This window comes from Tympanuchus pallidicinctus, unplaced genomic scaffold (assembly GCF_026119805.1).
Source record: "Tympanuchus pallidicinctus isolate F22 unplaced genomic scaffold, pur_lepc_1.0 scaffold23, whole genome shotgun sequence".
NCBI lineage: Eukaryota > Metazoa > Chordata > Aves > Galliformes > Phasianidae > Tympanuchus > Tympanuchus pallidicinctus.
Genome location: NW_026294740.1, coordinates 5,366,123 through 5,392,330, shown reverse-complemented (window position 1 = coordinate 5,392,330; position 26,208 = coordinate 5,366,123). Strand labels below are relative to the sequence as shown.

At 56.7% G+C, this 26,208-nt stretch overlaps 4 protein-coding genes across 12 annotated transcripts in view; 1 reads left to right on the top strand and 3 right to left on the bottom strand.

Moving 5' to 3' along the window:
• The window catches only part of RNF213 (ring finger protein 213), a 49,287-nt gene extending 38,302 nt beyond the window's left edge, over positions 1-10,985 (bottom strand). For 2 of the 5 annotated variants that reach the window (XM_052687510.1, XM_052687514.1), the window contains exons 1-13: positions 10,318-10,421; positions 9,237-9,346; positions 7,999-8,324; positions 6,687-7,367; positions 5,890-6,083; positions 5,305-5,445; positions 4,845-5,035; positions 4,353-4,633; positions 3,022-3,290; positions 1,809-2,006; positions 1,108-1,306; positions 471-526; positions 52-205 (exon numbers count right to left, since the gene is read on the bottom strand). In XM_052687510.1, coding sequence (XP_052543470.1) covers positions 52-205; positions 471-526; positions 1,108-1,306; positions 1,809-2,006; positions 3,022-3,290; positions 4,353-4,633; positions 4,845-5,035; positions 5,305-5,445; positions 5,890-6,083; positions 6,687-7,367; positions 7,999-8,324; positions 9,237-9,333 — 2,787 coding nt within the window. In that variant the 5' untranslated portion in view covers positions 9,334-9,346; positions 10,318-10,421. Of the gene's footprint in view, positions 1-51; positions 206-470; positions 527-1,107; positions 1,307-1,808; positions 2,007-3,021; positions 3,291-4,352; positions 4,634-4,844; positions 5,036-5,304; positions 5,446-5,889; positions 6,084-6,686; positions 7,368-7,998; positions 8,325-9,236; positions 9,347-10,317; positions 10,422-10,860 lie in introns of those variants that run through there. The other 3 variants (XM_052687511.1, XM_052687512.1, XM_052687513.1) reach the window with 3 other exon arrangements.
• Positions 10,986-11,294: 309 nt separating this feature from the next.
• Positions 11,295-17,270, bottom strand: SLC26A11 (solute carrier family 26 member 11). 3 transcript variants are annotated; one of them, XM_052687551.1, is made up of 16 exons: positions 16,970-17,270; positions 16,411-16,603; positions 16,152-16,237; positions 15,716-15,795; positions 15,034-15,176; positions 14,766-14,941; positions 14,611-14,683; positions 14,455-14,505; positions 14,283-14,343; positions 13,971-14,026; positions 13,744-13,884; positions 13,028-13,155; positions 12,574-12,673; positions 12,254-12,390; positions 11,859-11,931; positions 11,295-11,762 (listed from the first exon to the last, which is right to left on the bottom strand). In XM_052687551.1, exons 1-16 carry the CDS (start codon positions 17,159-17,161, stop codon positions 11,668-11,670), a joined length of 1,785 nt encoding a protein of 594 aa, XP_052543511.1. In that variant the 5' UTR covers positions 17,162-17,270; the 3' UTR covers positions 11,295-11,667. The 3 variants fall into 3 exon arrangements, 2 of the variants coding, with proteins under 2 accessions (XP_052543511.1, XP_052543512.1); XM_052687552.1 differs by having other exon boundaries at positions 12,254-12,387; XR_008207891.1 differs by lacking the exon at positions 11,295-11,762 and having other exon boundaries at positions 12,254-12,448.
• Positions 17,271-17,322: 52 nt separating this feature from the next.
• On the top strand, positions 17,323-20,120 carry SGSH (N-sulfoglucosamine sulfohydrolase). Its single transcript, XM_052687565.1, has 8 exons — positions 17,323-17,495; positions 17,638-17,798; positions 17,896-18,001; positions 18,389-18,539; positions 18,665-18,821; positions 18,918-18,999; positions 19,078-19,281; positions 19,449-20,120. The coding sequence occupies exons 1-8, from the start codon at positions 17,414-17,416 to the stop codon at positions 20,006-20,008; spliced, it is 1,503 nt and encodes a 500-aa protein (XP_052543525.1). The 5' UTR covers positions 17,323-17,413; the 3' UTR covers positions 20,009-20,120.
• Positions 20,121-20,522: 402 nt separating this feature from the next.
• Positions 20,523-25,975, bottom strand: GAA (alpha glucosidase). 3 transcript variants are annotated; one of them, XM_052687533.1, is made up of 20 exons: positions 25,584-25,974; positions 25,363-25,508; positions 25,116-25,281; positions 24,942-25,038; positions 24,755-24,874; positions 24,552-24,670; positions 24,348-24,479; positions 23,615-23,725; positions 23,358-23,471; positions 23,184-23,268; positions 22,990-23,107; positions 22,694-22,827; positions 22,456-22,607; positions 22,224-22,372; positions 22,003-22,144; positions 21,719-21,817; positions 21,452-21,616; positions 21,097-21,249; positions 20,964-21,026; positions 20,523-20,875 (listed from the first exon to the last, which is right to left on the bottom strand). In XM_052687533.1, exons 1-19 carry the CDS (start codon positions 25,950-25,952, stop codon positions 20,967-20,969), a joined length of 2,631 nt encoding a protein of 876 aa, XP_052543493.1. In that variant the 5' UTR covers positions 25,953-25,974; the 3' UTR covers positions 20,523-20,875; positions 20,964-20,966. The 3 variants fall into 3 exon arrangements, with proteins under 3 accessions (XP_052543493.1, XP_052543494.1, XP_052543492.1); XM_052687534.1 differs by lacking the exon at positions 20,523-20,875 and having other exon boundaries at positions 20,905-21,026; positions 21,452-21,613; positions 25,584-25,975; XM_052687532.1 differs by lacking the exon at positions 20,523-20,875 and having other exon boundaries at positions 20,905-21,026.
• Positions 25,976-26,208: the final 233 nt, after the last annotated feature.

Below are 26,208 nucleotides of genomic sequence, written 5' to 3'. Positions count from 1 at the left end.
TTTCCAGATACCCCACTCATGACAAGCCGTGAATGACTGCCTGGTACTCACTTCTGTGGGCTGAAGTTTGGCAACTTTTGCCACCAACATAGCAGAAGTGGCAGGAACCTTGAAATCCAGCACCCTCCTCATGCATCTGCAGACACTCTCATGCAGCTTGAAGCAGAAGGTCAGGCAGAGCAACCACGAGCGAGCCTGCAGAGCTCTGGAGGACAGGAATAAATGAGAATTTATCTGCTGTTCAGAAGGAAAAAGAAAAAACAAATCTAACGATGCATCAATTAGCAACCCTTCCCCCAGTTAGACTTATGAAAAAGCTTCAGTTTGATGGGTGTAGAAATGTAGGATCCTTCTATCCATAGATTTCAATGCACACGCCCGAGCTAATCAAGCATAATCCCACGCAATCCCATAACACACATGGAAACAGGATGAAGATTGTTCTCCCGACAGAGAAGTACTTCTGTTACCTGGCACGTTCGCCATCCAAGATGCACACCAGCATCTTCAGAAGCTTCACAATTACCTAAGAATGAAGAGAGAGAAATATTATACCACAGAAGGGCCTCTATGGTCTGGCTTCTCATTAACTGAGGAGGACGTAGTGAAAGAGGAAGCTTCCCAATGCCCTCATACAAATGAAACTGCTAAAAATGTGTTCCTGGATGTTAGATTCAACTTATATGAGACAATAATTTCTCTGAACAGCCACACTTCTTACAATCTAGAGTCTTTAAGCTCATTGCTATCAAATGCAATAAGGAACCCCTCTTGTCTTCACACAAACACGTTTTCACAACAGGCAGGAGAACATCTCACATCAGCAGCGCCTTGGGCAGCCCCAAGGACCGCACAGAAAACCAGCTTCATGCAGCACAGAGGGATCCCAGGATGAGAGCATTTGCCACCAGTAACTAAGAGCAAACCCAGGTAAGCAGGTGCATCTCTCCTCTATTCCAGTGAGGCTTTTTGCTCACACACACCCTCCCACTTTGCTTCAGAGCAATTTGTCTTTAGCTAAGTTTTAAGCTCGCTGTGCTCTGATTCATTACCAACCACGTTTCCTCCCCTCGACTCCTTGCCAGATGAAGCAACAAAGAGACAAACCTCAGACTTCCTGCATGAAGGGTCAGCATTCTGCAGTCTGTAAGAAACACCCTGAAGGGAAATCAGTATATCAACAGAGAACTCTTCAACAAATTCAGCAAGGTTCTCCGCGGGCAGCACACACATCCATGATTTGACCAGAGTCGCATCCAATTCCATCAGGTATTTCTTCTCCTTCATGAGTTCCAGCAGGATCCCCCTGGATGGAAAGCAAAACAAAGTCTTTGTGTTCTCACAGTACAAAAGGCTGAAGGCTCATGGAGCCCAGAGAGCTCTCATTCTGACTCGAGCACTTCTCTCATTTGCAGCTGAAGATCAGTAAGGGACCCCAGGACCCAGCCATTGAACAACAGAGACGTTCAATAGAAATAAATTCCATGTGTTGCTCAACTGCTCACCACGCACATCAAACTGCTGTAACTCACAGCAGGCAGAACCAATCCCACAAGATGCTCTGCAGCCTGCAGAATTAAGGGCTGGCTTATGGCTGAAAGATAACACAATGCACAGCTTCACTGCACACCACAGGCTTTGAGCAACCAATAGAGACCGTGTTTGTGTGTCCCAAATACCACCATCAGCATGCTGCATCTCTTATTCTTCTTCAAATACAAGACAAAGATGAAGAGATGAAGTAAAGCAACCATCACCAACTGCAAGGTCAAGGCATTGTGTAAAACCAGTAGGTCTGGAGAACTCACACATCATGATTCTTCCTTGCTTCAACAAATGGAAGTCCTTCCAGCCCAGCCCAGAAATCTTCATCCATTTCACAGCAGTCGTGTTGTGTAGGAGCAGTACACAAGTGCAGAAGAGGAAGAATCCACACCCACTGGCCTACTTTGCCATCAATGCATCTCTGACACAAGTTTATCAGTTGAAGTTTCAACCTGAAAATACTGAAGCAAACAAAACAGTAGCAGAACAGCTTCTTACAGGAAGAAAAAGCGCCTTCATGAAGAAACAAAAGGAAAATAAAGAAAAAGGCTACACCTCAACCTCACTACAGACTTTAAATAACTTCTCGTAATTATTTTAGTTAAACCCTATTTTTCTTGAAGAGTATAAAGAGTTCAAGACTCAAAACTGTAATTTCACCCAACTGCCCCAGCACAAACCCTACAGATAAGGCGTTAAGAAGTGCCAATGGCTCACCTACAGATCCCGCATGAGCCCCCATAACTCAGTGAGGGATTGAGTGACAGAGATGCAGAGCCATAAAGATAAACACGCATTTTAGTGACAATTTCCAACCTCCTCAGGTTCAGGTTGGGCTGAAGCAGTGCCTCCAAAAGGAAGTTTGGTAGCTGCAGCTGTGCAAGCAAAGAACTACAGATTGAAGAGTGCCAGATAAGCAGTTAGAGAAGAGTCCAAGACAGCCTTAAGAAAGAACTGACACAAACCATGCGCATGATGTACATCAGAGGAAACAAGAGCAATCCAGATATGGCATTTAAAGGTGTAAGCACATGAGGATACTCATCAGAGTTTGTAAGGATAAACAGCAAAGAGATAAGGAACTACTTGACAGAAAGTGGTAACAAGATTTTAAACATAAAGAAAAAACCAATAGCTTGGATCCAGCAGGCTTCTGGAGAGGCAGTTGCAGAGAGGGAGGTCTTGTTTGGACAGAAGGAAAACATTTTTCACATCAGGAAATGGCACAGGAGTTGTGCCATCTTCATCCCTGGAGGTTTCCATATCCTGACTGCAACCCTGCCTGGATGTTAGCTGTATTTCTGAGTAGGAAGGTAGAACAGAAACATCCAGAAATCCCTTCAAATCTGGATTTTTCTGTGATTCTATGAAACTGAAGAGCTGGATCCCTTTCTGTTTTTATCACAGGGTGCTACACTTATTACCTATCGCACTGTAACAAAATAAGTCCTGTTAGTCAGTGGACCAGCAACATACCTTACAACACCCACAAAGACCTCTATGGTCTGATGAAATTCATCCACTACGGCTTTATGTGACTTCTTCTCCAAGCACAAGAGGCCACACAGGCCAGCCAGATCCTCTTGGGATGCTGGCAGTTGGAAAGAGTCGACCATGGTGAGCAGGGTGAGCCCCAGAGCTAGCTTACTTTTCACAATCACACTCTTCTGTGATTCTTCTGCACCTTCTGGAAGAAGGAAAGGGTGGGCTATTTTCCTCATATACTGCAGCATCAAATCATTCACCTAAGAGAAAGGAGGGAAGAAACAAATCAAGCAGAGCATTAGCCCCTCAAAAGTCAGTTTTGTTCTCTTGGAGCTATTTCCTTCTGTCACAGCTAGGATCCTTGATACTCCCTACACAACACAACAATGCTGACACCAGGACATAAGCAGCCGTAGCACAGACCATCATCACATCATCACAGAACATCATGGCAGCACTTGGTGCCTGTTCTATGCCCACCTCTGTGCTCCCAGGTCCCACTGTTCAATTACTGTGTGCCCTCCCACACCCAACAGAGCAGAGCTGGAGAGAGCCAAGGAAACAGAGCAGGGCTCCAAGGCAACGAGTGAGCCAACAGTCTTACACCAAGGCTGCCCTTCCGTGCCCCAGCCTTAACAAGTGAGCAGGTTTGTTACCCAGTGGACTCAGACTTGGCTGTGGCAGTGAGAAGAGAAGGCTGTCCTCACCTACAGCCCACAAAGGTGCTCTGAAAGCACATCCAGAAGGTTTCATAACACTGCGATGCTGGGTGATGCACCGCGCTACCAAAAATCAGCCTTTTGAAAGCAGGCAGGCATGAAATCTGTGTTATCAGCTGAGCGTGGGCAGCCAGGGAGAGCTGCTAGGCCAGCGTGCCATCTTGTGGCCTCTCCCCAGTAGCCAGCAGGAAAGAAGCTGCAGAAAGGAGCAGCCACAACCACGGCATTTGGCTCCTGAAACAAAGATTATTTCTTCCACCTTTCATAACTATGCCAGGTAAGAAGTTCAGGACTACCGAAATCCGGTCTGATGGTTCTCCTAAGCGAACCAGCTCTTAGGACAGGCAGAAGAAATTAATATTGAGAGGCAAAACCCACGTCATCTCTCTGCTTTTAGCAGTGTGAGATATATCCAGAACTGCAATTAATTGCAAAAGCTTAATGGAAAGTTCCCAAGGTGAACAGTGGCAGTCAGCAGGAAAGGATCCGTGGTGGTCATCATGCGAGCCTTCCGACTGGGAAAGCAAAAATCAATCCAAACTCAAGAACAAAACCAAAGCTCTGCCACCAAATTGCCTTTTAGTATCCGTTAAAACAAATCACCTGCTGCGGTCCGAAGTCCAGCTCACTCCATTTCATATATATTCCATCAAACACACACGGGTCCTTCGTAACAACATAAAATTGCTTTAGCTGGCATAGGAAGTTCTTCATGTTGATGGAGCTCCAGGTTCCAAGAATGCTGAAGATATTTTCTAACATGATTTCTGCAGCTATTTTCTTCCCTTTCACAACATCTTTGTTCTTATTTTGAATAACAGCATTCCAGAAGCTTTTTATTACAGAAGGCTGTTTACACACAATGTCATCATACTGGTGCCATTCTGGAATAAACGAGAGACAAGAACACAGGAAAACAATTTGAGAGAAACATCATTTGCTCGTGCCTTGGTTTCTGTCAGCTGTTTGCAGGAGTACCAGCAGACCCATTAAATGCCCAGCTCCAGACACTGCTATTCCCCTTGGTGCTAGCAGCCATTCCACTAGAAGACCACAGAACAGCACAGTGCAGATGCAGATAAGAAAAAAGCTCACCTCCATTGTTGACCAACTCGCGGTCCACATATAAGCATCGATTCACAATATCTACCATTGGTTTCCTGTAAATAACTTCAAATTCTCCTTCACCACAAGAAATCCAGTATTTGTAAGGAATGCGTTCGTTCACTTTTTTCATTGGGAGAATTGTATAGCCTTCAATGAGGTACCCGTGTTCGTTCAGAAGCCTAAACAGCACAGATACACAGCAGAGGTCAGGTGCAACATCAGCTGGCCCACATACCTCCCCCTCCACACATCACTCAGCTTTTAATAGGAGTAGCAGTCATTTTTCCTCCCTGAAAAATTTTGCAATACTTCAGTACAAAATCATTTTGTAGCAAAACCCACCCAGCCACGGACTGATAACCACAGCCTTTGTGTTAAAGCACCACGCTGCTTCCTGCCCTCCAGACCCAAAGCACTCCTGTGTCCTCGTGACTCCGAGGGTTCTTACCTGACACAGCTCATCTCACAAACTTTCTCCCACTTTCCACTGCCAGAAAAGCCTCCGGACATGACACACACTTTATCTGTGTCAGGATTTAGCTTGAAGTCTTTGGACAATATTGCGTGGAAGTACACAGTAACACCCACCCTGCAGTTCACAGAAGAGCAATAAAGGAAAGAACACAGAAATGATTTTTTCTTAATAGTGCGAGTCATGGTAAATGATAAAACAGCTCTGAGCTGCCAGTTTAATGGAGGCAAGACTCAGGGTTCAGTCAGCAGCTCACTAAAACTGAGGCTATGCAGCAGAGCTAATGCAAAGCCCAGTGCAGAAAGGAAGGGGCTCCTAAGGGAAGCACAAAATGCTCCGCTCGCACCCAGCTGGGCTGCTATTTGGTGAGACCACAGAAATATCTCGCTCAGACTCCCCTGGCAGGACTTTCATCACAAGCAATAGTTGGTGTCAGTTTTAAGATCAATTCTGTGTCCACAGAACCGCGATACACTCAGAGCAAACCTTAGGACATCAATTCCTCCCCTGGCTCACCTCAAAGCACACCTATAAGTGTGGGAGCAGCAGTGGTATCCTCACCTTTGTTTCTCCTTATCCACAGGTTTCTGGTTATTCTGTTGATGGTTTTCTTTGTTCTTGTCTGTTACAGAGGGAGCATTGTTCTTTCTAGCAACCTGAGGTCCGTTGTGTGAGGTCTGATTCGTCTTCTTTGTCTTCTCAGATGTTTCCTGAGCTCTCTCATTTGAGGTCTTTTTCTCCATTGTGTCTTTCTCCTGCATTAGAAGGACAAAACATCAAATGAAACAGAAAACCTTGCAAGTGGGTCTGCAGAAGCACACAGCATCTCTTCAGAGAGCAAGAGATACCCAGAAATCATATCACTAGCTCTGCACTTCTGAAAACATTAATCCCTCACTGAGACAAAGGAGAACCTGCTGCTGCTTGGGGAAAACAGTGCACCAGTGGCAGAAAGAATTCAATCTGTAAGCGTTTGCAGAAAGTCAGGGGGGTAAATCACAAATCTCCAGAGGATGGAGCATAAAGAATATAAAAGACAACCAACAGCAGTTTACAGCTTGTATGTCCTTTCCACCATTGGAGCACAGATGCATAAAAAGCATGAAGATGCCCGAGCCAATGGAGGTACTGGAGAACACAGCCGGAGTAACTGAGCAACCACTCAAAGAACTGCTGGAACTGACACACAGAAAAGCAAAGACTTGAAAGGAATTTTATTGTGTTCCCTGCTTTCTCCCCATATTCCCAGCCTTACCATCTTCAGCTTTACTGACAGCACGAGAGAATCACAGTGCAAGAAGGACAAACACTTTCCAACACAACCAAACACTCACTGGAGCTTTCACTCACACACTTACCTTGGAAGGTGAACAGCTCACTTTCTGGCTGTTCTCTTGTTTACCCTTCTCAGTCTTTGAGCTTTTGGACACAACAGGCGTCTTTGCGTCTTGACTTGGACGTTCAACACAAGAATTTGCAGGCTTACTTTTAGGCACTTCAGTATCAGGGGAAATCCCAGAGGAAACATCTGTTTTCTCTCCCATTGAAGCTGGTTTCTGTTTGCCATCCAAAGACTGGGAATCTTGTCCAGATTCTGAAGCCTGGCCAGCATCAGATGCAGCACTCCTCTCTTTCACACCACTCCAGACTTTGTGCTGTGTTGTGCTCCCACTTCTCACCTTCTCTTTCAGGGCTGCAGAGCTGGGAGATGGAGCAGCCCCAGTATCCATGCTGTTATCCTTTGATGGGTTCATCACAGCCACGCTGCTGTGGCTGCCTCTTGAGACCACTTCCAGACCTTCAGCTTCCCTTCCCAAGCAGCCCACAGCGCTGTCACTTTCCTGCACACCTCTGCCATCACCAGCAATTAAGTCAGCACTCTGTTTGGCTGCTTCACTGCTTGAGGTCTGGATTTCCTGTGAAACAAGGCGTTCATCAGACAAGTCTGCAGTTGTAGCTGGTGCTGTGCTTCCAGGAGGCAGAGAGTCCTGCTCCCCGTGGCCAGAAGGACTGCTCTTTGCTTTATTACTCTTTCTATTCTGCAATTTAAGAAGAAAGAAAAAAAAATGATGTAAGAAAATGCTAGTTAACTCATCACTGAAGAGAAACTCATTGTCACCTCTTCTAGTGCAGCTAGCACAGGTGGCCCAGAGAGGCTATGGATGCCCCATCCCTGGACGTTCAAGGCCAGATCGGATGGGGCCCTGGGCAGCCTGGTCTGGTATTAAATGGGGAAGTCAGTCAGCGGCCCTGCCTGTGGCAGAGGGTTGGAGATTTGTGATTCTTGAGGTCCCTTCCAACCCTGGCCCTTCTGTGATTTCTGCTACACTGGGCTATGGGAGAATGCCCATGAAGAAAAAGGACAAGACCAGCTACAACCTTATATATTAGGAGAAACACAACTGACTTCTGAGAAATCTGTATTTTTAATGTTCAAAACTTCCTAAGCAGGAATGCAGAGCAGCTGTGAGCATAATGCCCACTAACAAGATCAGAGCAGTTGCTAAGCTGGATTTGGTACTTTCACCCTCAGTGTAGCAAAGAGGGAAGCAGTGCTGGTCAGTACATCAGCTGTCTGCCTATTGCAACACAGCGTCAGCAGAACACATTTCCAGTTTGCTTAGGAACACCGCCAGTGGTATTCAGTGTAACACTGACAAAGAACTTTACCTTTCTCTTTGATTTTTGGGAAGAAGCATCTGCCACGTGCTGAGGATCAGTCTCTGAGGCATCACATAAAGCTGTTACTTCCTCCTGCAGCGATGCTCCTCCCTCCTCTTCTTCCTTCCCTTCAGTAGCAGAAAACAACTCAGCTGCAGCGCATTCAGACGTGGTCTCTGAGGCACTGCTCAGAACTGCTGTGCCTTCCTGCAGTGTTCCTCCCTCCTCCTCTGTTCCAGTGGTGGAAGGAGGCCCAGCAGCACCTCTGTGCCTTGGTTCTCCTCCAGGCTCTGGGCCTGTATCGGGGTCAGGAGTGAGATTCACATCTCCTATTTCTGCAACAGCAAGAATGGTCATTGTTAAATTAGAGGCTGTAATGTGATGGAAAGAGTAGCAGTGACAGCGTAGTAGCAAAGTCCTAGGCTGCAGCAGGTGAGGATGTGCTCAAATACAGCAGCCACGAGCACAGAAACAAAGGAAAGAACCTGCTTACCCTTGGGAAGCCTCAGGTATGCAGGGATCTCCAGTGAGATACCCTCAACTCCACTACCAACTCTGAAATGAGGGCAGGGAAGGGGTGGATCCTGGCTCCAGCCCTTCTGGTCACTCAGGTTCATTGCATACACCTGAGCTCCCCTGGGTTGGCCCTGCCTTCCCACCAGGTGCTCCATCACTGCTTTTTGTTAATCATTTAGCATTTCCACTACGTGATTCAGGAAAGAAAACAATTCTCAGCAGCTGGTGAGCAAGCAGGGTCAGCTACTGATTGAATGCAGCACTGGAAGGCACAAGAGTAGCTTTGTTCCCCATCCAGCAGCCACTGCTATTGATGACAACACCCTCCTTCCATAGCAGCCCCTCTGCAAAGCTCCAGCAATCGGCAGAAGAATAAGAGAAGAAATCCCTGCCTTGGGGCACTGATCCATTTCCACCAAAGCTCCAGCTAACGCACTACTGATGGAGCAGGAGGCACTGCGAGCCTCAACTGCCAAAAGGCTCGAGACTCTTTGGGATGTGTGCTGACAGCATAGCTGCCATTTCTCAGCTTTCTTTACCTCCTGGTGAGTGGCTTTGTGACCTACACCACACAGAGGAGAGCAGCACCCAGCAAGGAACAGGAAGTTCTCTTTTCACCCAAACTTAAAACCTTTGGTGAAATGGCAGCTCAGATCTAAATAAAGCACCAGCACCGTGTCCAATCCGCCCCTCTTGAAGCCCTCAGCCCACTTCACCCTGCAGCCCCCTACCTGCAGCCTGGTCCCCTGTACCAGCAGTGGGCTGAGCCCCACACTGAGCACAGCTTGCCCCAACCCCAGGGATGTGCAGACTTGTGGGGCACTCCATTCTCTGCAGGAAGCTGTGTGAGAGAGAAAAACACACGTCAATGTGAAGTAAGGATCTTTGTCGTATGACCCTTCTCACAGCCCAGTGTTTATGTTTGGGAATCAATTTGGGCCACGAGCACGGCGTGCACCCATCACCCTCAGCCTTGCAGCCAGCAACGAGGGCAGGAGACCACAGTTACACAGGAATAAAGAAGGATAAGCGGCTCTGCGCAAAAGCCTGTTAATATTACACACGTATGGGAACGCAGAGAGGGTCCAGGGTCATACTCAGGGCCGACTGCCCGCACACAAGGGCGGAGGACCGAGCGGTACCGGCAGGGTCCAAAGCTCGGTAGCCGCAGCCCCGTCCCGAGCACCGCCCGCACCTGCGCCCCGCGGTGAAGGTGGAGCGAGGCTGTGGGCGCGGCCTATATGCAAATATACCAATCGCCCCGCCCACTCATTCGCAGATAGGCGCCCGCTCGTTCCCTCCCTCTTTGATATGCAAACGAAGGGGAAGAATGGGCCAATGGCGTGGCGAAGGGCGGGCAGAATGCTAATGAGTCCCGTTAGGTGAGGTGGGGGGACAGGGAGGCGTGGTTGCCTGCGGGGTCCGGTCCGTGACGAAACGGGGGCAGCGGGACCGGGGGTGCTGCCAAAGGAACCGGGAGCGGGACGTCGGGGGAGGGCGGGTAGCACCGCGAAGAACAGAGGGGAAGATGGAGGAGCTGGGGGCCGGGACACCGGACCCGCGGGGAGGGGACACCGGAGTGCTGTAAAGGGGGATGCCCCATGGAGGGGAGCAGCGAGGAGGTGCCGGTACGGCCGGAGTGCACCGTGGGGAGAACCGGGATGACCCATGGGCTGAGCAGTTCCGGGTGTACCGGGAGGAGCGGGGTGCCCGGGGGGTCGCCGAGCACCGCGGTCGTGTATCGGATCGTCCCGCTACAACAGCACAGCTCTGAGTGCTGCCCCACCCCCGGAACCCACCGGCAGCACTCACCGACGGCACCGAGACCCGCAGCCCGAGCGCTCTGCTACCGCCGCCCCCGGAGAAGTTTCGTTTTTCCACGGAGCCACCAAGTTTCCCCCGCGGAACGTCACCGCCGCCGCCCCCCGGGCCGTTCCCGACCAATCCACGCCACGCGGGGGGAGGCGGGGGGGGCACACGGGGCGGCTCCGGACACCTCCTCCTGGTCGGCTTCCGCCGCTCCCGTTTCGGCTGATGGCTGCGGACCGGGCCGGGAGTCCCGGGCAGAGCTTTAATGGAGTAGAGCGGAGCCTCTTTTGCCGCTCTTGTTCCACTCAGACCACCAAACCCACCCCACTTTTCCCATCTCGGAGTCTTCACAATAAACATCCCCCATGAAGTCCCGCAGACTCCAACCCAACCGCGTGCGCTCTCTCCCCGACTCAGCGCTGCTCCCGCGATTCCCGGGACCGCTGTCCCGTCCGGGCTCGGGTTCTCCCTCCGGGGCCACTGATGTGTCCCCTCCCGGCCCTCCGTGCGGAGCTGCGAGGGGCAGCTGGAGCCGGGTGTGCTCACCTCACCTGTGGGCATGGACGGGCGGACGGATGCACGGACGGACGGACGGACGTGAGCCGCTCAGCGCCCGCCCGGCGCTGCTGCCTCCACCGCGATATCACCGCGATGTCACTGCGATGTCACCCCGCCCTTCGACTGATGGCAGCCGTGCGGAATGCGGGAGCTGAGCAGTGGGCAGCAGAGCGACTTTCGCTTTCATTTCCTTATGCTGCGCTCAACTGTACCAAGAAATTGCAGGTCGATTTCTCCTTCCCGCACGTCAGCTTTCTCCAAAGCAAGATAAAGATGTGCTGAGTCAGGAACTGGAGTTCCTGTTTTCTTGTATCCCCTGATGGGGGTCAGCCAACTGCTTCCCAACAAAAGGCAGAACCCAGCTCACAGGTGGGACCGCCCGACAGAGCCTGGTAGAAGACCCCATAGAGCAGAGGGATAGCTAAGGAGCATGTAACAGAGGCTTTAATTTCCTGGCAGTGTGAGCTGAAGTGCGGCCTTGAGCTGCAGGGCAGCTCCGACGTCCTTGAAATGTGCATCTGTGTGTCAGAACCCAAAGCTTTTACAGTTTTCTGAAGTGTATCGGAGTAAGAAAAGCCTCCAGAAATAAAACATCCGATTTTTAAAAGCAGTTTCTTCCAGGATGGGGCCAATCTTGAAGGAGTGACTTTATCCCAGAGTCCATCGGGTCGCTGCTCTGTCCCCACATCTCTCCCCCAAGCACTGCCTGCCCTTGCAGGCACGGGATGTGCAGCCTCTGGGGCCATTGGGAGCAGCTCTTGAGGCACAGGGTGAGCCCCACACCGCAGCTCTGCTTCACTGGATAAGCCCTGCAGGCAGCAGTGAGCTCTCATCGGTGCTGTCAATGCAGGCTGTCCTGCTGACCCCCAGCTCCGCTTCGCTACAGCGTGCTGAGTGAGGAAGGGGGAAAAGCAGGGTTAAGCCAGGGCTCAGCCTCACTCCCCCAGCTCCCTGAGAGCCATAAGAGCATCTCATGGCAGCCTCACCTGCCTCCTCCCAGCTGAGAAAATGTTGGAATCCCTCCAAGTCTGCGGCCAGCAGGGCTCGGAGAACTGGGTCCTGAGGGCAGAGAAAAGGGCTGGGGAGCTCTGTGCCAGGAGCCCCTCTGGGCAGGGCAGGGCAGCACATGTGCTGTGCGGGGGACGCAGCCCTTCCTCACCACCCCACAGTGTGGCTCAAGAGGCTGCAGCCACCACCTCTCTGAGACGAGGATGCTACCAAGAGAGGCAGCCACACCGTTGTGCTTTTGCACATGGGCTGCTGCAAGCCAAGGGCTCACCCTGGAGCAAGGAAGGCTGAGCCGCCTGCACCAACCCTTCCTGGCACGTGTGAACCAGCGTGGTGCTGGCAGGGCTGGGGCTTTGCATGGCTGCCCATGTACCTGCAGGCTGCAGAACACCAGCGAGATGCCGTGCTTGTGCAGGTCCTGCAGCACCTCAGCCAGCCCCATCACTGCTGTGTAGTCGATGCTGCTGACATGGTGGCAATCCAGGATGACAGAGCACGGTGGGGACGCTGCTGGGAGAACGCATGGTCATTTTCCATGAGCAGTACAGGTGCCCCAGGGGACACAGCCCTGCGGATCAGGCAGCCCAAAGCTGTGCTGTGTTTGGTCATAGCTACAAGGCTTAGCTCCCCCACAAGTGATCTGGGAAGCATTGGGGGTCCCCATTTCCATCTGATGGCTGAGGAGCACCATACCTGCCAGCGCTCGGTCACGGATGATGTCCTGGAGGTGGTCAGCAGCAGGGAAGTGCAGGCTGCTCCCCGGCTGTACGACCAGCACACCTTGCTCCAACACCTGCACGGGGCCCATGGGACTGAGTCACAGTGGGCTGAGGGCTGGGGTCTGCCCTGAGCCAGGAAATGGCACACGTGACAACGTGAGCCAGTGTCCTTCCTGCTGGGTGAGCACACCCCCATCCTCACAGGAATTCCCCTCCTGCACACACCCAAGGTACAAGGAAGCAATGCCTCACTCTCCTGCCTCTAGTTCCTTGGGTTCCTCCTGTGCTTTTGCTCCTTGGAACAAGACCCTGGGCTGTGCTGACAGCTGGCTGGGGACATGGGACAGGGCAGGAGCAGGACAGGGCCCTGCACCATTCCCTGCTGCTCTCAGGGAGCCAGCAAGAGCCCAAGCAGGGTGTAAGCCCACCTTGATCGGGGGCCTGGCCACGGAGTAGAGCAGGAGGATGCCTGAGACCAGCACGCCAGCCATGATGCCGTACTGCACCTCCCAGAAGCAGAGCAGAAATGTCACACAGAGGGGGACGAGGTCCAGCCCTGCAAAATAGACAGCCTCAGGCTTGGCTGTGCCTCATCTTCCAGCCACCAGAACCTCAGTGTCAAGTTGGTAACCAGCAGTGGATAAGCAGAGGGAAGCACAGCAGAAAATAGATAAGGTGATGCAGCACTCTGATGCTCCATAACCCAATTCTGGTCCCACAGGGAAGGTGGAATGGTTTTAAACTAAAAGAGGAAAGAATTAGGTCAGATGCAAGGAGGAAATTCTTTAGCCAGAGGTGATGAGGCCCTGGCACTGCTGCCCAGAGAAGTGTATGTGCTCCATCCCTAGAGGTTCCCAAGGCCATGGATGGTCCCTGGGCAGCCTGAGCTGGTGGCAGGCAGTTAACCCATGGCAGGCAGTGGGCCTGAGGGGGGTTCTGAGGTTCCTTCCAACCCAACCATGCTCTGATTCTATGACCCAAGGGCAGAACAACTGAGGAGGAAACAGTCACTGGGTCAGCAAAAGGAGAAACCCCCAGCCATGGACATGCAACCCCTGGGAAGGGCTCAGGCATTTCTGGGGCCACGGCTGAAACACCCCATCTCACCCAGTCTGGGCATCACCCACCCCACTTGTGCCCTCACTCTTAACCCTCCAGAGTGTCCTGAAGATCCTGGCATCAAACATGGGGACCACAGCAGAGATGATGACGGCCGCCAGCGCTGCTTTAGGGATGTAGCAGAAGAGCGAGGTGAGGTAGGCCAGGGACAGCAGCACCAGGGTGCCTGTGGGACAGCAGCGGTGCCTCAGCCATGCCCCCCCATGTACTGGGGCTCTCCGAGGCCAGGAGCAGCAAGGTGAGAGGCAATACCTGTGACGAGCCCTCCCATGGGGGTGCAGACCCCTGTCTGTGCATTCACTGCTGTCCTGAAACACAGAGCCACACGCTGCCCCTCCTGCTGCCTGCACAGCCCCTGGGCAGGTCCTGCTGGGGGCTGCTGGCAAACCTGGTGCCCCCCACCCACTGTGGGACTTGGGGGGCAAAGCAGCTGTATGATGTGCCTGCCTTGCTGCCAGCTGGGGGCCAGGGCACGGGAACCACCAGCACCACATGGGCTCTGCCTGAGGTCTCTGCGCAACCCCCCAGGATGAGCCCCACTTCATGTATTCACCATACACCCACCGGCCAAAGCTTCCTGTGATGGGATACGAGGAGAAGAAGGAGCCCAGGATGTTGGCAGTGCCTGCAGTCAGGAAGGAGAGGGGCTGTGGGTGCACAACTCGATCTGTGTCACCGCTGTCACCTCCTCTGCTCCAGATGGGCCCACCCATCCTTACAAGCCCCACAGCCTTACCCATGGCCAGCAGCTCTTGGTTGGCATCGATCCTGTAATCGTTCTGTGAAGCTGCAAGGAGAGAAGCACAGCCCAGAGCGCTCAGCACACAGCCCCCATGGGAACTGCAAGGTCCCCTCAGCCCCCAACCCCTCACAGGGCCCCCTCCAGCCGTACCAAAAGCTTTGGCAATGGCGACAGTCTCCAGCACACCCACCAGGGGGACCACGGCCAGCCCAGCCCCCATGTCCTGCAGAGGAGGATGGGGAGCATCAGAACAGAGGAGCAAGCCCCGAGGTGCTGACAAAGCAGCCCCAGAGCCCGGCACCCACCTGCACCATCCTGCCAAAGGGCACAGTGCCATTGGGAACAGGCTTGGAGAAGGGTGGTGGACGGAACGGGGGGAGCCCACAGGGAACACTGCCAGTGAGCGTCAGCGGTTGGGAGCCGCTCACCTGGAAGGAGTATGCCACCAGGCCAGCAGCCAGCACCACCAGGGCATTGCGTGCTGCGGGGAGAGAACAGCCCTGAAAACCTGGGGCAAAGAGGGGAGTCCAGGCTACGAGGTCCTGGGAGAGCAGGGGGCAGGGAGCAACGCACCTGTGGCACAGCTCTGGATGAGCAGGATGCTGGCCCTGGTAGCCAGTGGCTCCGTGCTGGCAGCGGGGTGCAGGCGGCTGTTCATGGCCCTCAGCCCAGCCAGTGCAGCCAGGCAGGACAGCCCCAGAATGGCATCCCCAACCCTGCAATGGGATGTGTCAGGGCTGCTGCCTTGCAGGGATGCTGCAGCACCGCCGGCAAAATGAATCACCAGCAAAACTCATCACCTCGCTGTAGGGGAAGGAGAGCGTCTGCCCCCCACACCGCTTGTGGGCTCTTTGGGGACAGGGAAGAAGGATGCCAGCGGTAGGCAGGATTCGTGCAGCCAGACCCACCACCTCCCCTCCCTACAGCAATGAGGTGTGTGAAACCTGGGAGCTCCTCTCTTGGGCCACCAAAAACTGGGGGAGGACTTGTGACAGATGCACGGCCCCAAGGATGTGCTTTTGGGCTGGCAAAATCCTAAAGGGGAGCAGAGAACAGGAGAAGTTCGCCCTGTGCCCCTCTTTAGGAGCCCATGTGCATCCCTATCTTCGAATTTCCAGAAAAATTGAGAAGTGTAGAGAACAGACTCTCATGTCACAGTGCTGGGCGTGGACTGAGAAACAGTCCAAGGGGTGACCAGAGGCATGTAGTGAAGCAGCAAAGCCTGAGAGCACAAGGCTGCAGGGACGGTGCTGACCTGGTCTCTCCGATCCTCCTCAGCGTTTCATACACCTGCAGGAAAAACTGACGAGGGATCCCCTGCAGCCCCAGGATGTTCTGTGCAGAAAGACAACCTCATGCAAGCCCAGCACACAATGGCCATCCCATGGCACTGCAGGCTGGGACAGCTCAGAGCAACTTCCCTGAGTTCCAACACACAGCGAGGACAGACCTCGTGGGCTGCCCCAGGGATGCTCTGGTTCTCTTTCAGCCCCAAGCTCTGAGAGGCCTCCATCCCAGGCAGCCCCTGCCAGACCCATCCCCTGCTTCCTTGCACAATCTCACACTGTGGCCCTGAGCCTGATTTTGGTTAACCACAAAGGAAGCATTGCAGCTCCAGAAGAGCCAGAGTGCTGCCCACTGCTGAGCAGCCAGCACGGCTCCAGGAGAGGGGGGCAGAGCTGAGCCCATACCTTGACCTGGTTGAAGCTAATGGTGATGGAAGCAGCTGACGTAAAGCCCTTAATGACTGGGCAGGAAACAAAGTCCAGGAGGAAACCTGCATGGGATGAGTGACACAGATTGCTTTGCTGGCACTGAAGGGGAGAAAGGGGTGCACGCAAAGCTGTGACAAGTGACAGCAGCACAACTCCAGCATCTCAGAGAGCACAGTGGAGGGAGCGACTGCAGGACACATCTCTAGAACACAAACACACAGCACAGGCATCTCACCGAGGTGCAGGAGCCCCATGGCCAGCTGGATGCAGCCAGACAGGAAGGCAAGCAGCACAGCATAGGCAGGGTCATGGAAGGCGTAGGACGAGACAAGCAGGGACATGATGGCAGTGGGGCCCAACGTCACATCCTTGGCGGTGCCCAGGAGGCAGTACACAAAGCAGCCCACGAAGGAAGAGTAGAGGCCGTACTGCACGGGGACACAGAGCACTCAGATTGGATACAAGGAAGAAGTTTTAACAATACAGGCAGTGAGGCAGTGGCACGGGTTGCCCAGACAGGCGGTGGTGCCCCATCCCTGCAGACAGCCAAGGGCAGGGGATGGGCTGTGAGCACTGATGGAGCTGTGGGTGCCCCTGCTCAGGGCAGGGGTGGCACCAGATGGCCTTTATGGTCCCTTCCAGCACCAACCATCCTGTGATGGTATGATTCTATGCCACCTGTGCTTGCACCCAGCCCTACCCGACCATCCCAGTCGTCCCATTCTGCTCTGCCCCCTCCAACCCGCGGGTCCCCACGGGCAGGGCCGAAGGCAGCCCGGGGCTGTGCCACCCACCTGCACGGGCAGCCCGGCCACCTCGGCGTACGCCAGCGCCTGCGGCACGACCGTGAGCCCCACGGTAACGCCGGCGATCAGGTCGAGCCGCAGGCAGGACAGCGAGTAGCGCGGCAGCCAGCCGAGCACGGGCAGCCTCCGGAGCACCGCCCGCTGCCACCAGCGCTGCCCGGGCTCCCGCGGGCCCCACATGGCTCAGTTTGGGCTCACGGCATCCTCGGGGGCCGCTCCGCCCGCCGGCCGCCCCGCTCCTCCCGCCGCTCCCGACAGCTTCGGGCACACAAATACCCGCAGCGCTGCATCCGGCGGGCGGCTCCGCCTGGGACGGATGTGAGCCGTTCCGGCCGGCTCATGTGACTGGAGCAGAAGGAGGAGCTGCGGCCCCCGAGCCCTGCCGGTGTCGGTGTCGGTGTCGGTGTCGGGGCCGGGGCCGGTGTCGGTACCATGCGGGTTTGGGCGCTGCCGCTGCTGCTGTGTGCGCTCCGGCTCGACGGAGCCCTGGCCCGCAACGTGCTGCTCCTGCTGGGTGAGCGCCCGGGGAACGTGGCTGTGCTGCGGGATGACCGTGAGCTTCTCCCTGCCCACCGCCGGTTCTGCTGCCCGCAGGGTTCGGCCGGGCCGGGCTCACCCCGTGCCGCAGGGCTCACCCCGCGCTCCTGTTCCCGCAGCTGACGACGGCGGCTTCGAGAGCGGTGCCTATAACAACTCGGCCATCCGGACGCCCAACCTGGACGCGCTGGCGCGGCGCAGTCTGCTCTTCCAGAACGCTTTCACGTCCGTCAGCAGCTGCTCGCCGAGCCGGGCCAGCGTGCTGACCGGGCTGCCCCAGGTGGGCATCCCCTGCCCGGCACTGCAGCCATGCTGTGCTGTTCTGGAGGTCAGCACGCTGGGCATCGTCCCACCGCGTGGCCTCCCCCCGTCTGCAGCACCAGAATGGGATGTACGGGCTGCACCAGGGCGTGCATCACTTCAACTCCTTCGACGCCGTGCGCAGCCTGCCGTGGCTGCTCCGCCAGGCAAACATCCGCACAGGTGGGGACCCGGCACAGGGAGGGAAACACTGACTGCAGCCCTGCGTGGTGCCGGGCTTATGCCCCTGCTCTGCTCCCTCCACGGCCTCCATACTGCTTCCACTTCTGTTCTCCTGCTGCTTTCTGGCTCCCAGCCTCATGCCGGACCCACACCTCCCCCCCATTTGCTCGCTGCTCCAGTGCTGGTGCACGCTGTGGCCAGGGCAGAGCAGTCCCAGGCAGGTCCCATTTTCTGACCACACACAGAAGTGCCTCTGCATACAGCAGCAAGGACTGGGGCATCATTTGTGATGGAGCAGAATCTCTGCACCAGCCCTGGGGCAGAAGGAGGGGCCGAGAGTGCCCTGCCCCTCTCCTCTTGGCACAGCACACATCTGTGTTTCTATAGGGATCATTGGGAAGAAGCACGTTGGGCCTGAGGCTGTGTACCCCTTCGACTTTGCCTACACGGAAGAAAACAGCTCGGTGCTGCAGGTGGGGAGGAACATCACCCGCATCAAAGCGCTGGTCCGGCGCTTCCTGCAGAGCCAGGACACGAGGTGGGATGGGGCCCTGTGTGCCTGGGAGCCCTGAGCACCCTGCAGGGGGGACACAGAAGGCTGTGACTGGGGGGCCAATGGGGCACACAGGTTATCCCCAGCTCCGCTGCCTCCCCCCTCTCCAGGCCTTTCTTCCTCTATGTTGCTTTCCACGACCCACACCGCTGCGGGCATTCCCAGCCCCAGTATGGAGCCTTTTGTGAGAAATTTGGCAATGGAGAGAGTGGCATGGGCTGGATCCCTGACTGGAAACCACAGCTCTACCACCCAGAGGATGTGCAGGTTGGGGCCATGGGGTTGCACAACAGCCACCAGCCATGGTGTGCCGATGCCACCCCTCCCATGGCCCCACACACCACTTCCCCTTTCTCCATGTAGGTCCCTCGCTTTGTTCCAGACACACCGGCTGCCCGGGCAGACTTGGCAGCTCAGTACACCACCATTGGACGCATGGACCAAGGTAAGGGGTGTGGGAGCAGCTGGTGCCTGCACACAGAGCTCTGTCCTGCAGCTGCCCAGCTCTGCCTGCTGCCCACAGGGATCGGGCTGGTGCTGGAGGAGCTGCGGCGTGCTGGCGTCCTCAACAGCACGCTGGTGATCTACACCTCTGACAACGGCATCCCCTTCCCCGGTGGCAGGACCAACCTCTACTGGTCAGGCACAGCTGAGCCCCTGCTGCTCTCCTCCCCGGAGCACCCCGGGCGCTGGGGCCAGGTCAGCTCAGCCTTTGCCAGCCTCCTGGGTAAGTGCTGCCTGTGAGGAGGAAGCGGAGCTGTGCCAGTTTTCTCCTGCACTGCATCTCTGTGCTGCAGTCACCCCAGCATAGGTGGGATAAGCACGGGTGACCCTCTCAGGTTGAGCTCACTCCCATGGGTGCCAGCTCCCTCCTCGCCTTCTCTTTCCCTGCAGATCTCACACCGACCATTCTGGACTGGTTCTCCATCCCCTACCCTTCGTACAGCATCTTTGGCACAAAGCGGGTGCAGCTGACGGGTAAATCTCTCCTGCCAGCGCTGCAGTCAGAGCAGCCCTGGGCCACCGCCTTCAGCAGCCAAAGCCACCACGAGGCCACCACGTACTACCCCATGCGTGCCATCCAGCACCGCCAGTTCCGCCTCATCCACAACCTCAACTACAAGATGCCCTTCCCCATCGACCAGGACTTCTACGTCTCACCTACATTTCAAGACCTGTTGAACCGCACCAGGGCTGGGCAGCCCACGCACTGGAACAAGACCTTGCACCAGTATTACTACCGGGACCGCTGGGAGCTCTTTGACTGCAGCCAGGACCCGACCGAGAGCCACAACCTGGCCTCTGACCCACGCTATGCTGCCATCTTCCAGATGCTGCGTGCGCAGCTGCTGAAGTGGCAGTGGGACACGGGGGACCCCTGGGTGTGCGCCCCTGATGCTGTCCTGGAGGAGAAGCTGAGCCCGCAGTGCCAGCCGCTGCACAACGAGCTGTGAGCCGCTCCACCAGCACTGCCTGGGCTGCGGCACGGGGATCCTCGTGGCTCTGCTCAGACTGAGAAGCTGTAAAGCCAAACTGATGCTCAATAAAGCTTCTGGTGGAGAGCTGTGTGATGTAGCTGGGGCTCAGCTGTCCCTCTGCAGCTCACTGGGAAGCAGCCAGCAGCCACTGGTGGGCACACAGAAGTGGTGTAGTTCTCATTTTGGCACAATGCGCACAGCATGCAGAACTGCTGTGGTGTGCATGCTCTGGGGCTGCCCTGATTGTCACCCCTGTGACACCCTCAGGTGCAGGGAGGGGACAGGGGCAACCACTAGGCACCCTTCTATTCTTTGTGGGGCCAGGCTGTGATTAAACCCCACAGCTCAGCACAGCTCCAGAATCCCCAAATGCTGGGGATGGAGCCAGGGTGCCCCAACCAAGGGGAGGGCTGAGAGCTGATAGCAGGACAGGCTGGGACTGAGCCCAATGGCTACAGCAACACGAACTGCTGGGAGCAAACAACCACTCTTTATTCACAGCATTTCTCCCCAGGCCCTCACCCCACTCCCAGCCCTCGTGGAAAAGCTCCAGACTGCATCCCACACCCAGCACACACTGACCACCACAGTCCAGTGTGCAGAAGGGACTCTCCCACATCCATCCCAAAACCACAACCAGGAGAATCCCCACAGTCCCTGACAGGTGCCAGATTTCTCACACTGACAGGTTGCTGTCTCAGAAGGCACTTGGGTCTTTTTTTTTCCCCATTCTGTCGATGAGTTTTTCCCCATCCCCTCAAGTTCTGCAGGCCTGCTTGTGCCAGCCCCATTCTTACACCTCCTATGAGTTCATTTCAGCACAAATATGCCAGGCTCAGCAGCCACAACACATGGGCAAGAGGCAACACTGCTTCAGAAGGGACGGCCGGATTCGAAGCACAATGGCACAGTGACACCTGGGACAATCACCTGCTCAGGACCAAGCGACCACAAACTGCTCCCACATCGGCAGCGACACGGAGACACGCAGCACCTGGGGAGGCAAAAGCAGAGTCAGCCCCATCCCACGGGCCCGGGGCTCCCCCAGGAAGAGCAGCACTCACCTGGGTGTCACTGCGGTATGAGAAGTCCTCCACGGGGATGCCATTGGCCAGGACTCGCTGTGGAGCACTGGGGACGCCCAGCACGGTGATGGCCTCCAGCAGGATCCCATCCAGATGGCCGCCAGCCTGCAAGATCTGGCTAAGCACGGCACCCTGTGGAAACAGGGAAGGTCATCCAATGCCCCTGGGGCCCCCCCAAGCACCCCCTCCTTGCCCCAGCCAGCACCACTGGCACCGCATTGCGAGCAGCTCAAGGGGATGCAGTGATGGCGGGGCTCACCCTGGGGACCTCGGTATGATGTGGGTACACCAGTGCCCCCCCCCCCCCCAACTCCCAGCCCCATCCCATGCTCACGCGTGCAGCCAGGAAGAGGATCTCAGTGCAGTCCCCCTTCTCGAAGCTCTGCCAGCTCTCCCCATCGTCCCAGTACAGCTCTCCACGGGCGAAGCCATCCGGTGTCAAGGCCACCACCACAGTCATCCCCTTCTTGCGGGACTCAACTGTGTTCAGTCCGGGCTCCTGGGGGTGCAGGGTCAGACCCAGGCCCTGCCCCAACCCCATGCACAGCCATGGAGTGGCTGGGTCCCATTGTCATTGGGGTGTCACATGGAGAGAACTCACCTGCAGGGGCAGGATGTGCCCTGCTCGGATGTGCACGTTAATGGTGTCCAGAGGCGCTGCTAAAAGGATCCACTGCCCTTTGCTGTGGATGGTAGAGTCCTAAATAAGAAAAAGAAGAAAGGCTGCATCCTGGGGATCAACGCATCCACGGGGATCCCAGCAGAGCATCACAGCCCTCAGACTGCCACGAGGGAAGGAAGTGTCCCAGCTCTGGGGACAGCTCACAGGTCATATGTTGGGGTGAGATGGAGGAAGACACACACTGTCCCACAGCCAGCACTTACCCCTGTGAAGCTGTACCACGTCCCAGCTGGGAAATAGCCACTGACTTTGGTCTGTCCCTGCTCCAGCACAGGCGTGATCAGCAGCCCTGCGCCCCACAGCAGCTGGCGGTCCACGCTCCACGTGTTGGGGTCTGTGGGGAACCTGGGGAGGAGTGAAGGGGCAGCACCACAGCAAAGCCCATCCCGCACCCACTGCCCCATGCCCAGCACCTGGCACTCACTCAAGGAACAGTGGCCGTGCCACCGTGTCCCCAGCCACGTGTGCCCGGTGGAAGAGGGTGTAAAGGTGGGGCAGGAGGGAGTAGCGGAGGCGGAGGGCCCTCCTCATGGCATCCTGTGCAGCCAGGCCAAAGGCATAGGGCTCCTGTGGCTGTGAGAAGCGGGAGCTCAGACAGTGCATGGATGCACGCATGCAGCGATGGATGGGGACACGGCCCTCGGCCCCGTGCTCACTCGGTTCCCGTGGTCATTGTGGTTCCTCATAAAGGGGTAGAAGGCACCCAGCTGGGTCCAGCGCACGCACAGCTCCTCGGATGTGTCGCCCGCAAAGCCACAGATGTCAGCACCCACCAGCGGAACCCCGAGGAGGTTGAAGAGCAGCACCTCTGCGGGACACACAGCGATGGCACAGCGGCACAGGGATGGCTGCACAGCCCCAAAGGGAAGAAGGGGACGCGGCCCTGCAGCCCACCTGGCACAGAGCGGGCCAGCTGCTCCCAACTGCTCTCCACATCCCCTGTCCAGTGCCCTGCGTAATGGCCGTGTCCCGCAAACGTGGAGCGCGAGATGACGAAGGGCCGCGTGCCCCGCACCCTGAGCAGTGCACTGCAGGGAGAGACCGGGGCTGAGCCCTGTGCTGGGGGCACGGCAGCTGTGCTGTAAACCAACCCCCCTCTTGTTCCCTGCATCTCCAACCAAATCTGAGCCCACACTTTCACCCCAATGGCACCAGCATCTCCAGCTCCCGTCCGGTGGGCTGACACTTACTTGTGGGAGGCGATGGCCTCGGTCAGCCCATACAGGCTGTGCAGGTTGTAGTGGGAGGAGAGGTGCTGCTGGCTGGAGGCGCAGATGGTGCCTGCCTGCAGGCGGCCCCCAAACACACCTGCACAGAGAGGTGAGGGTGAGCTGGGGGCTGCCAACAGAGCACTGCCCACGGCAGCACCCCCAGCGCTGCTCACCCGGCACGTATGGGGGCTTCTCCAGGCTGCTGTCAGGGCAGCCATCCTGGGAGCCCTCCACAAAGTTGGATGGCTCGTTCATGTCCTGGGGAAGGCAAGGAGGAGCCCTCACTGCTGGGAAAGTAGGGAGCGGGGAAGGCGGGGAAGGAGCTGGGAGCTGCATTGGCCACTCACAATCCACATGCCATCGAATGGCACCTGCTGGTGGAAGTCCTTCACCATGTCGTGCCACCACTCGTGCGTCTCAGGATTGGTGAAGTCTGGGAAAGCCGTGGGGCCTGGCCACACCTGCAGGAGGGTCAGTGATGGGCAGAACCCCATTCCTATCCCTGGCATCCCTTGGTCCCCCCTGGGTGCTCCCCTCCTTCTCACCACTCCCCACAGCCCCCACACGGCCCCCATGCTCCAGAACAGAGCTGTGCCCCTCACACCTTCCCAATAAGTGGCTGCCCCGTGGCGTTGCGGATGAACACTCCTCTCTTCAGTCCATCATCATAGGGCCGATAGGTGCCAGGCGGCCCCGAGCTGCTGATGCCAGGATCCTGCAGGGCACAAAGCCACGGCATCACCAGCAAGGACAGGGAACGGCTCCCAGCCCCACTGCTGTATGAGATTTTGTAAAACCCAGGAGAGCAGAGGGCGAGGATGATTAGGATGATTAGGGCCATGGTGATCAGAATCACAGAGTAATTAAGGTTGGAAAAGATCTCTAAGATCCCCAAACTCAACCCTAACCCATCCCACTGACCATGTCCCCAAGTGCCACATTTCCACAATTCTGGAACACCTCCAGGGCTGGTAACCCCCCCCCCCTCCGCTGGGCAGCTGTGCCAATGCATCACTGCTCTTTTGGAGATTAAAAGTTTCCTAATGCCATCCCATAATAGTCGTGCTCCAGGCCCCTCACAGCTCCACTGCCCCTCTCTGGACACACTCCAAGGCCTCAATGCCTTTCTTGTAGTGAAGAACTCAAAGCTGAGTGCAGCACTCACCACTGACGCACTGCGTTCAATTGGCCGATGATGGAGCACTGATCAAGGGCTACTAAGAATCATCCGACCCCACCTCATGATTTATCATAAAGGTATGAATAAACCCCAGACTGCCACTAAACCGAAGCCGTGTAGGACTCAACCGATGAGGTGAGCAGGCCACGTCCCTCACCACGATCATGACATAGTGCAGTCCACGCTGATGGAAGTCGTGCACCATGTCGGGGTAATCCCTGAAGGTTTCCTTGTTGTAGGTAAAGTCCCTCTTTGCATCCATGTAATCCAGGTCGTTCCACTGCACGTCCTGCAGGGCAGCGCTCAGTGAGGAGCAGCCTCACATGGTGCCCACAGCCACCCCACATCCATTGCCACGTACCAGGGGGAAGCGCCCAGCTGACATGTTGGCTGCAGCCTGCCGGGTGGTGGCAGAGGAGGAATAACCCCAGCGGCACAGGTGGAAGCCCAAGGCCCAGTATGGGGGCATGAAGGGGAACCCTGTGGGGCAGGAGAGCGGCTGCTAGCAGGGGTGGTGACATGCTGTGAGCACCCGAACCCCATTGCCACGCTGTGCCATCCTACCAACGACATCCAGGTACTGCCGCACCACATTCTGGGGGTCTGGGCCCAAGAAGACAAAGAAGTCCAGGATGCCTCCTGTTGTGCGCCAGGTCAGGGCTGGGCTGGGCTGCAGGAGCACATCTGGGGGTGCAGGCAGTGGTCAGTGCAGGGTCAGTCCCGGTGTGGCCACGTGCCTGGCAGCACTCACCCATGGCATTGCTGTTCAGCAGGAAGACACCATGCGCAGAGCCACCGTCCTCCAGCACCAGGTAGAAGGGATGGGAACCATAAAGATTGACCTGGGGCTGGAGCAGAGCTCAGGTGAGACCCCAGTGCCCGCCCACCCCTCGCCAACCCCATCACCCCTCAGCCCCATCCGTACCGCGGGTGCCATGTCTCGGTTCCACAGTGTGACCCTGGTCCAGGCCGTGTCGAGGATGAGAGGGGACAGGCGCTCCCCCAGCCCAGAAATGAAACGGGAGGGCAGAGAGGTGGAGATCTGCAGGAACTGGTCCGCAAAGAACAGCGGAGCGACGCTGGTGTTGAGCCTGCGGGGAGGAGCGGGGAGTGCAGCCAAGGCACGGCACGGGGCACGACCGGGGCTCGATACTTACAGGACCTGCACTTACAGGACCTGCCCGCCGGGCTGCCGGAACACGACGATGCCGAACGGGTCCTGGCGGAGCTGCACCCCGTACAGCGCGTCGGCCGCACGGATGCTCACCCGCGGCGTGGCCATGGGCACCTCGTAGCGCTGCCGCGCCGGATCACGGAGCTGCGGGGAAGAGGGGCTCAGCGGGGCTCGGCGGAACGGGAAGGAAAGGAGGGGATGGGTGAGCACCGGGCGCACCGTGAAGCGCAGGCGGCTCTCGGTCTCCAGCGCCACGTCCAGCCGCAACGTGCCCACGTCCGCGGGCAGAAAGCTGGGCACCACGCGGCGGAGCCGGGCCGCGTAGCCGCCGGCCGTGGCCGTCACGTTGTCCGCCCGGTAGCTGCGGTAGCCGCGGGGGAAGAAGCACCAGGGAGGGCCGCCGTCGCCGGGGCCGGACGGAGCGTAGCAGCAGCCCCGCGCCTCGCAGCCCGCCCGCGCCAGCAGCCGCTCCGGGCCGCAGTCGAAGCGTTCGTCCCGTGGCACCGCGCAGGCGGAATCCGCGGAGCTGCGGGCGGAGGGGAGCGAGCGGAGCAGCAGCGCCAGCAGCAGCGCCCGCCGCCCCGCCATGGCCTCGGCTCCGCTTCTTCCGGGCTCCGCTTTCCTTTCCCGGTGTGCGCGGCGCCGCCTCCCGCTCCCGCCGAGGCACCGCAGCTCCGCACCGCAGCTCCGCTCCGCACCCCGCGCCCCCCCGGAGCGCTGGGGCTGAGCGCCGCCTGAATGCGCGGAACAGATGAACCCGTGTCTGAAAATAGAAGACACGAAACGGATGAAGCAAAAGAAATCAAACACGCTTTGCAGGAGCACGTCTTTAATGAAGATTTGC

Coding starts and splice junctions, on each gene's coding strand:
- SLC26A11 (XM_052687551.1), bottom strand. CDS start 17,161: ATGTGGGGCCCGCGGGAGCCCGGGCAGCGCTGGTGGCAGCGGGCGGTG. Junction 16,238..16,410: donor CATGGGGCTCCTGCACCTCG/GTGAGATGCCTG, acceptor CATCCCATGCAG/GTTTCCTCCTGGACTTTGTT. Junction 14,506..14,610: donor CGCCATTGCCAAAGCTTTTG/GTACGGCTGGAG, acceptor CTCTCCTTGCAG/CTTCACAGAACGATTACAGG.
- SGSH (XM_052687565.1), top strand. CDS start 17,414: ATGCGGGTTTGGGCGCTGCCGCTGCTGCTGTGTGCGCTCCGGCTCGAC. Junction 18,822..18,917: donor ACCACCCAGAGGATGTGCAG/GTTGGGGCCATG, acceptor TTCTCCATGTAG/GTCCCTCGCTTTGTTCCAGA. Junction 19,282..19,448: donor AGCCTTTGCCAGCCTCCTGG/GTAAGTGCTGCC, acceptor CTTTCCCTGCAG/ATCTCACACCGACCATTCTG.
- GAA (XM_052687533.1), bottom strand. CDS start 25,952: ATGGCGGGGCGGCGGGCGCTGCTGCTGGCGCTGCTGCTCCGCTCGCTC. Junction 24,480..24,551: donor CAGCTGGGCGCTTCCCCCTG/GTACGTGGCAAT, acceptor GCTGCCCTGCAG/GACGTGCAGTGGAACGACCT. Junction 22,145..22,223: donor GCACGGCCACTGTTCCTTGA/GTGAGTGCCAGG, acceptor ACTCCTCCCCAG/GTTCCCCACAGACCCCAACA.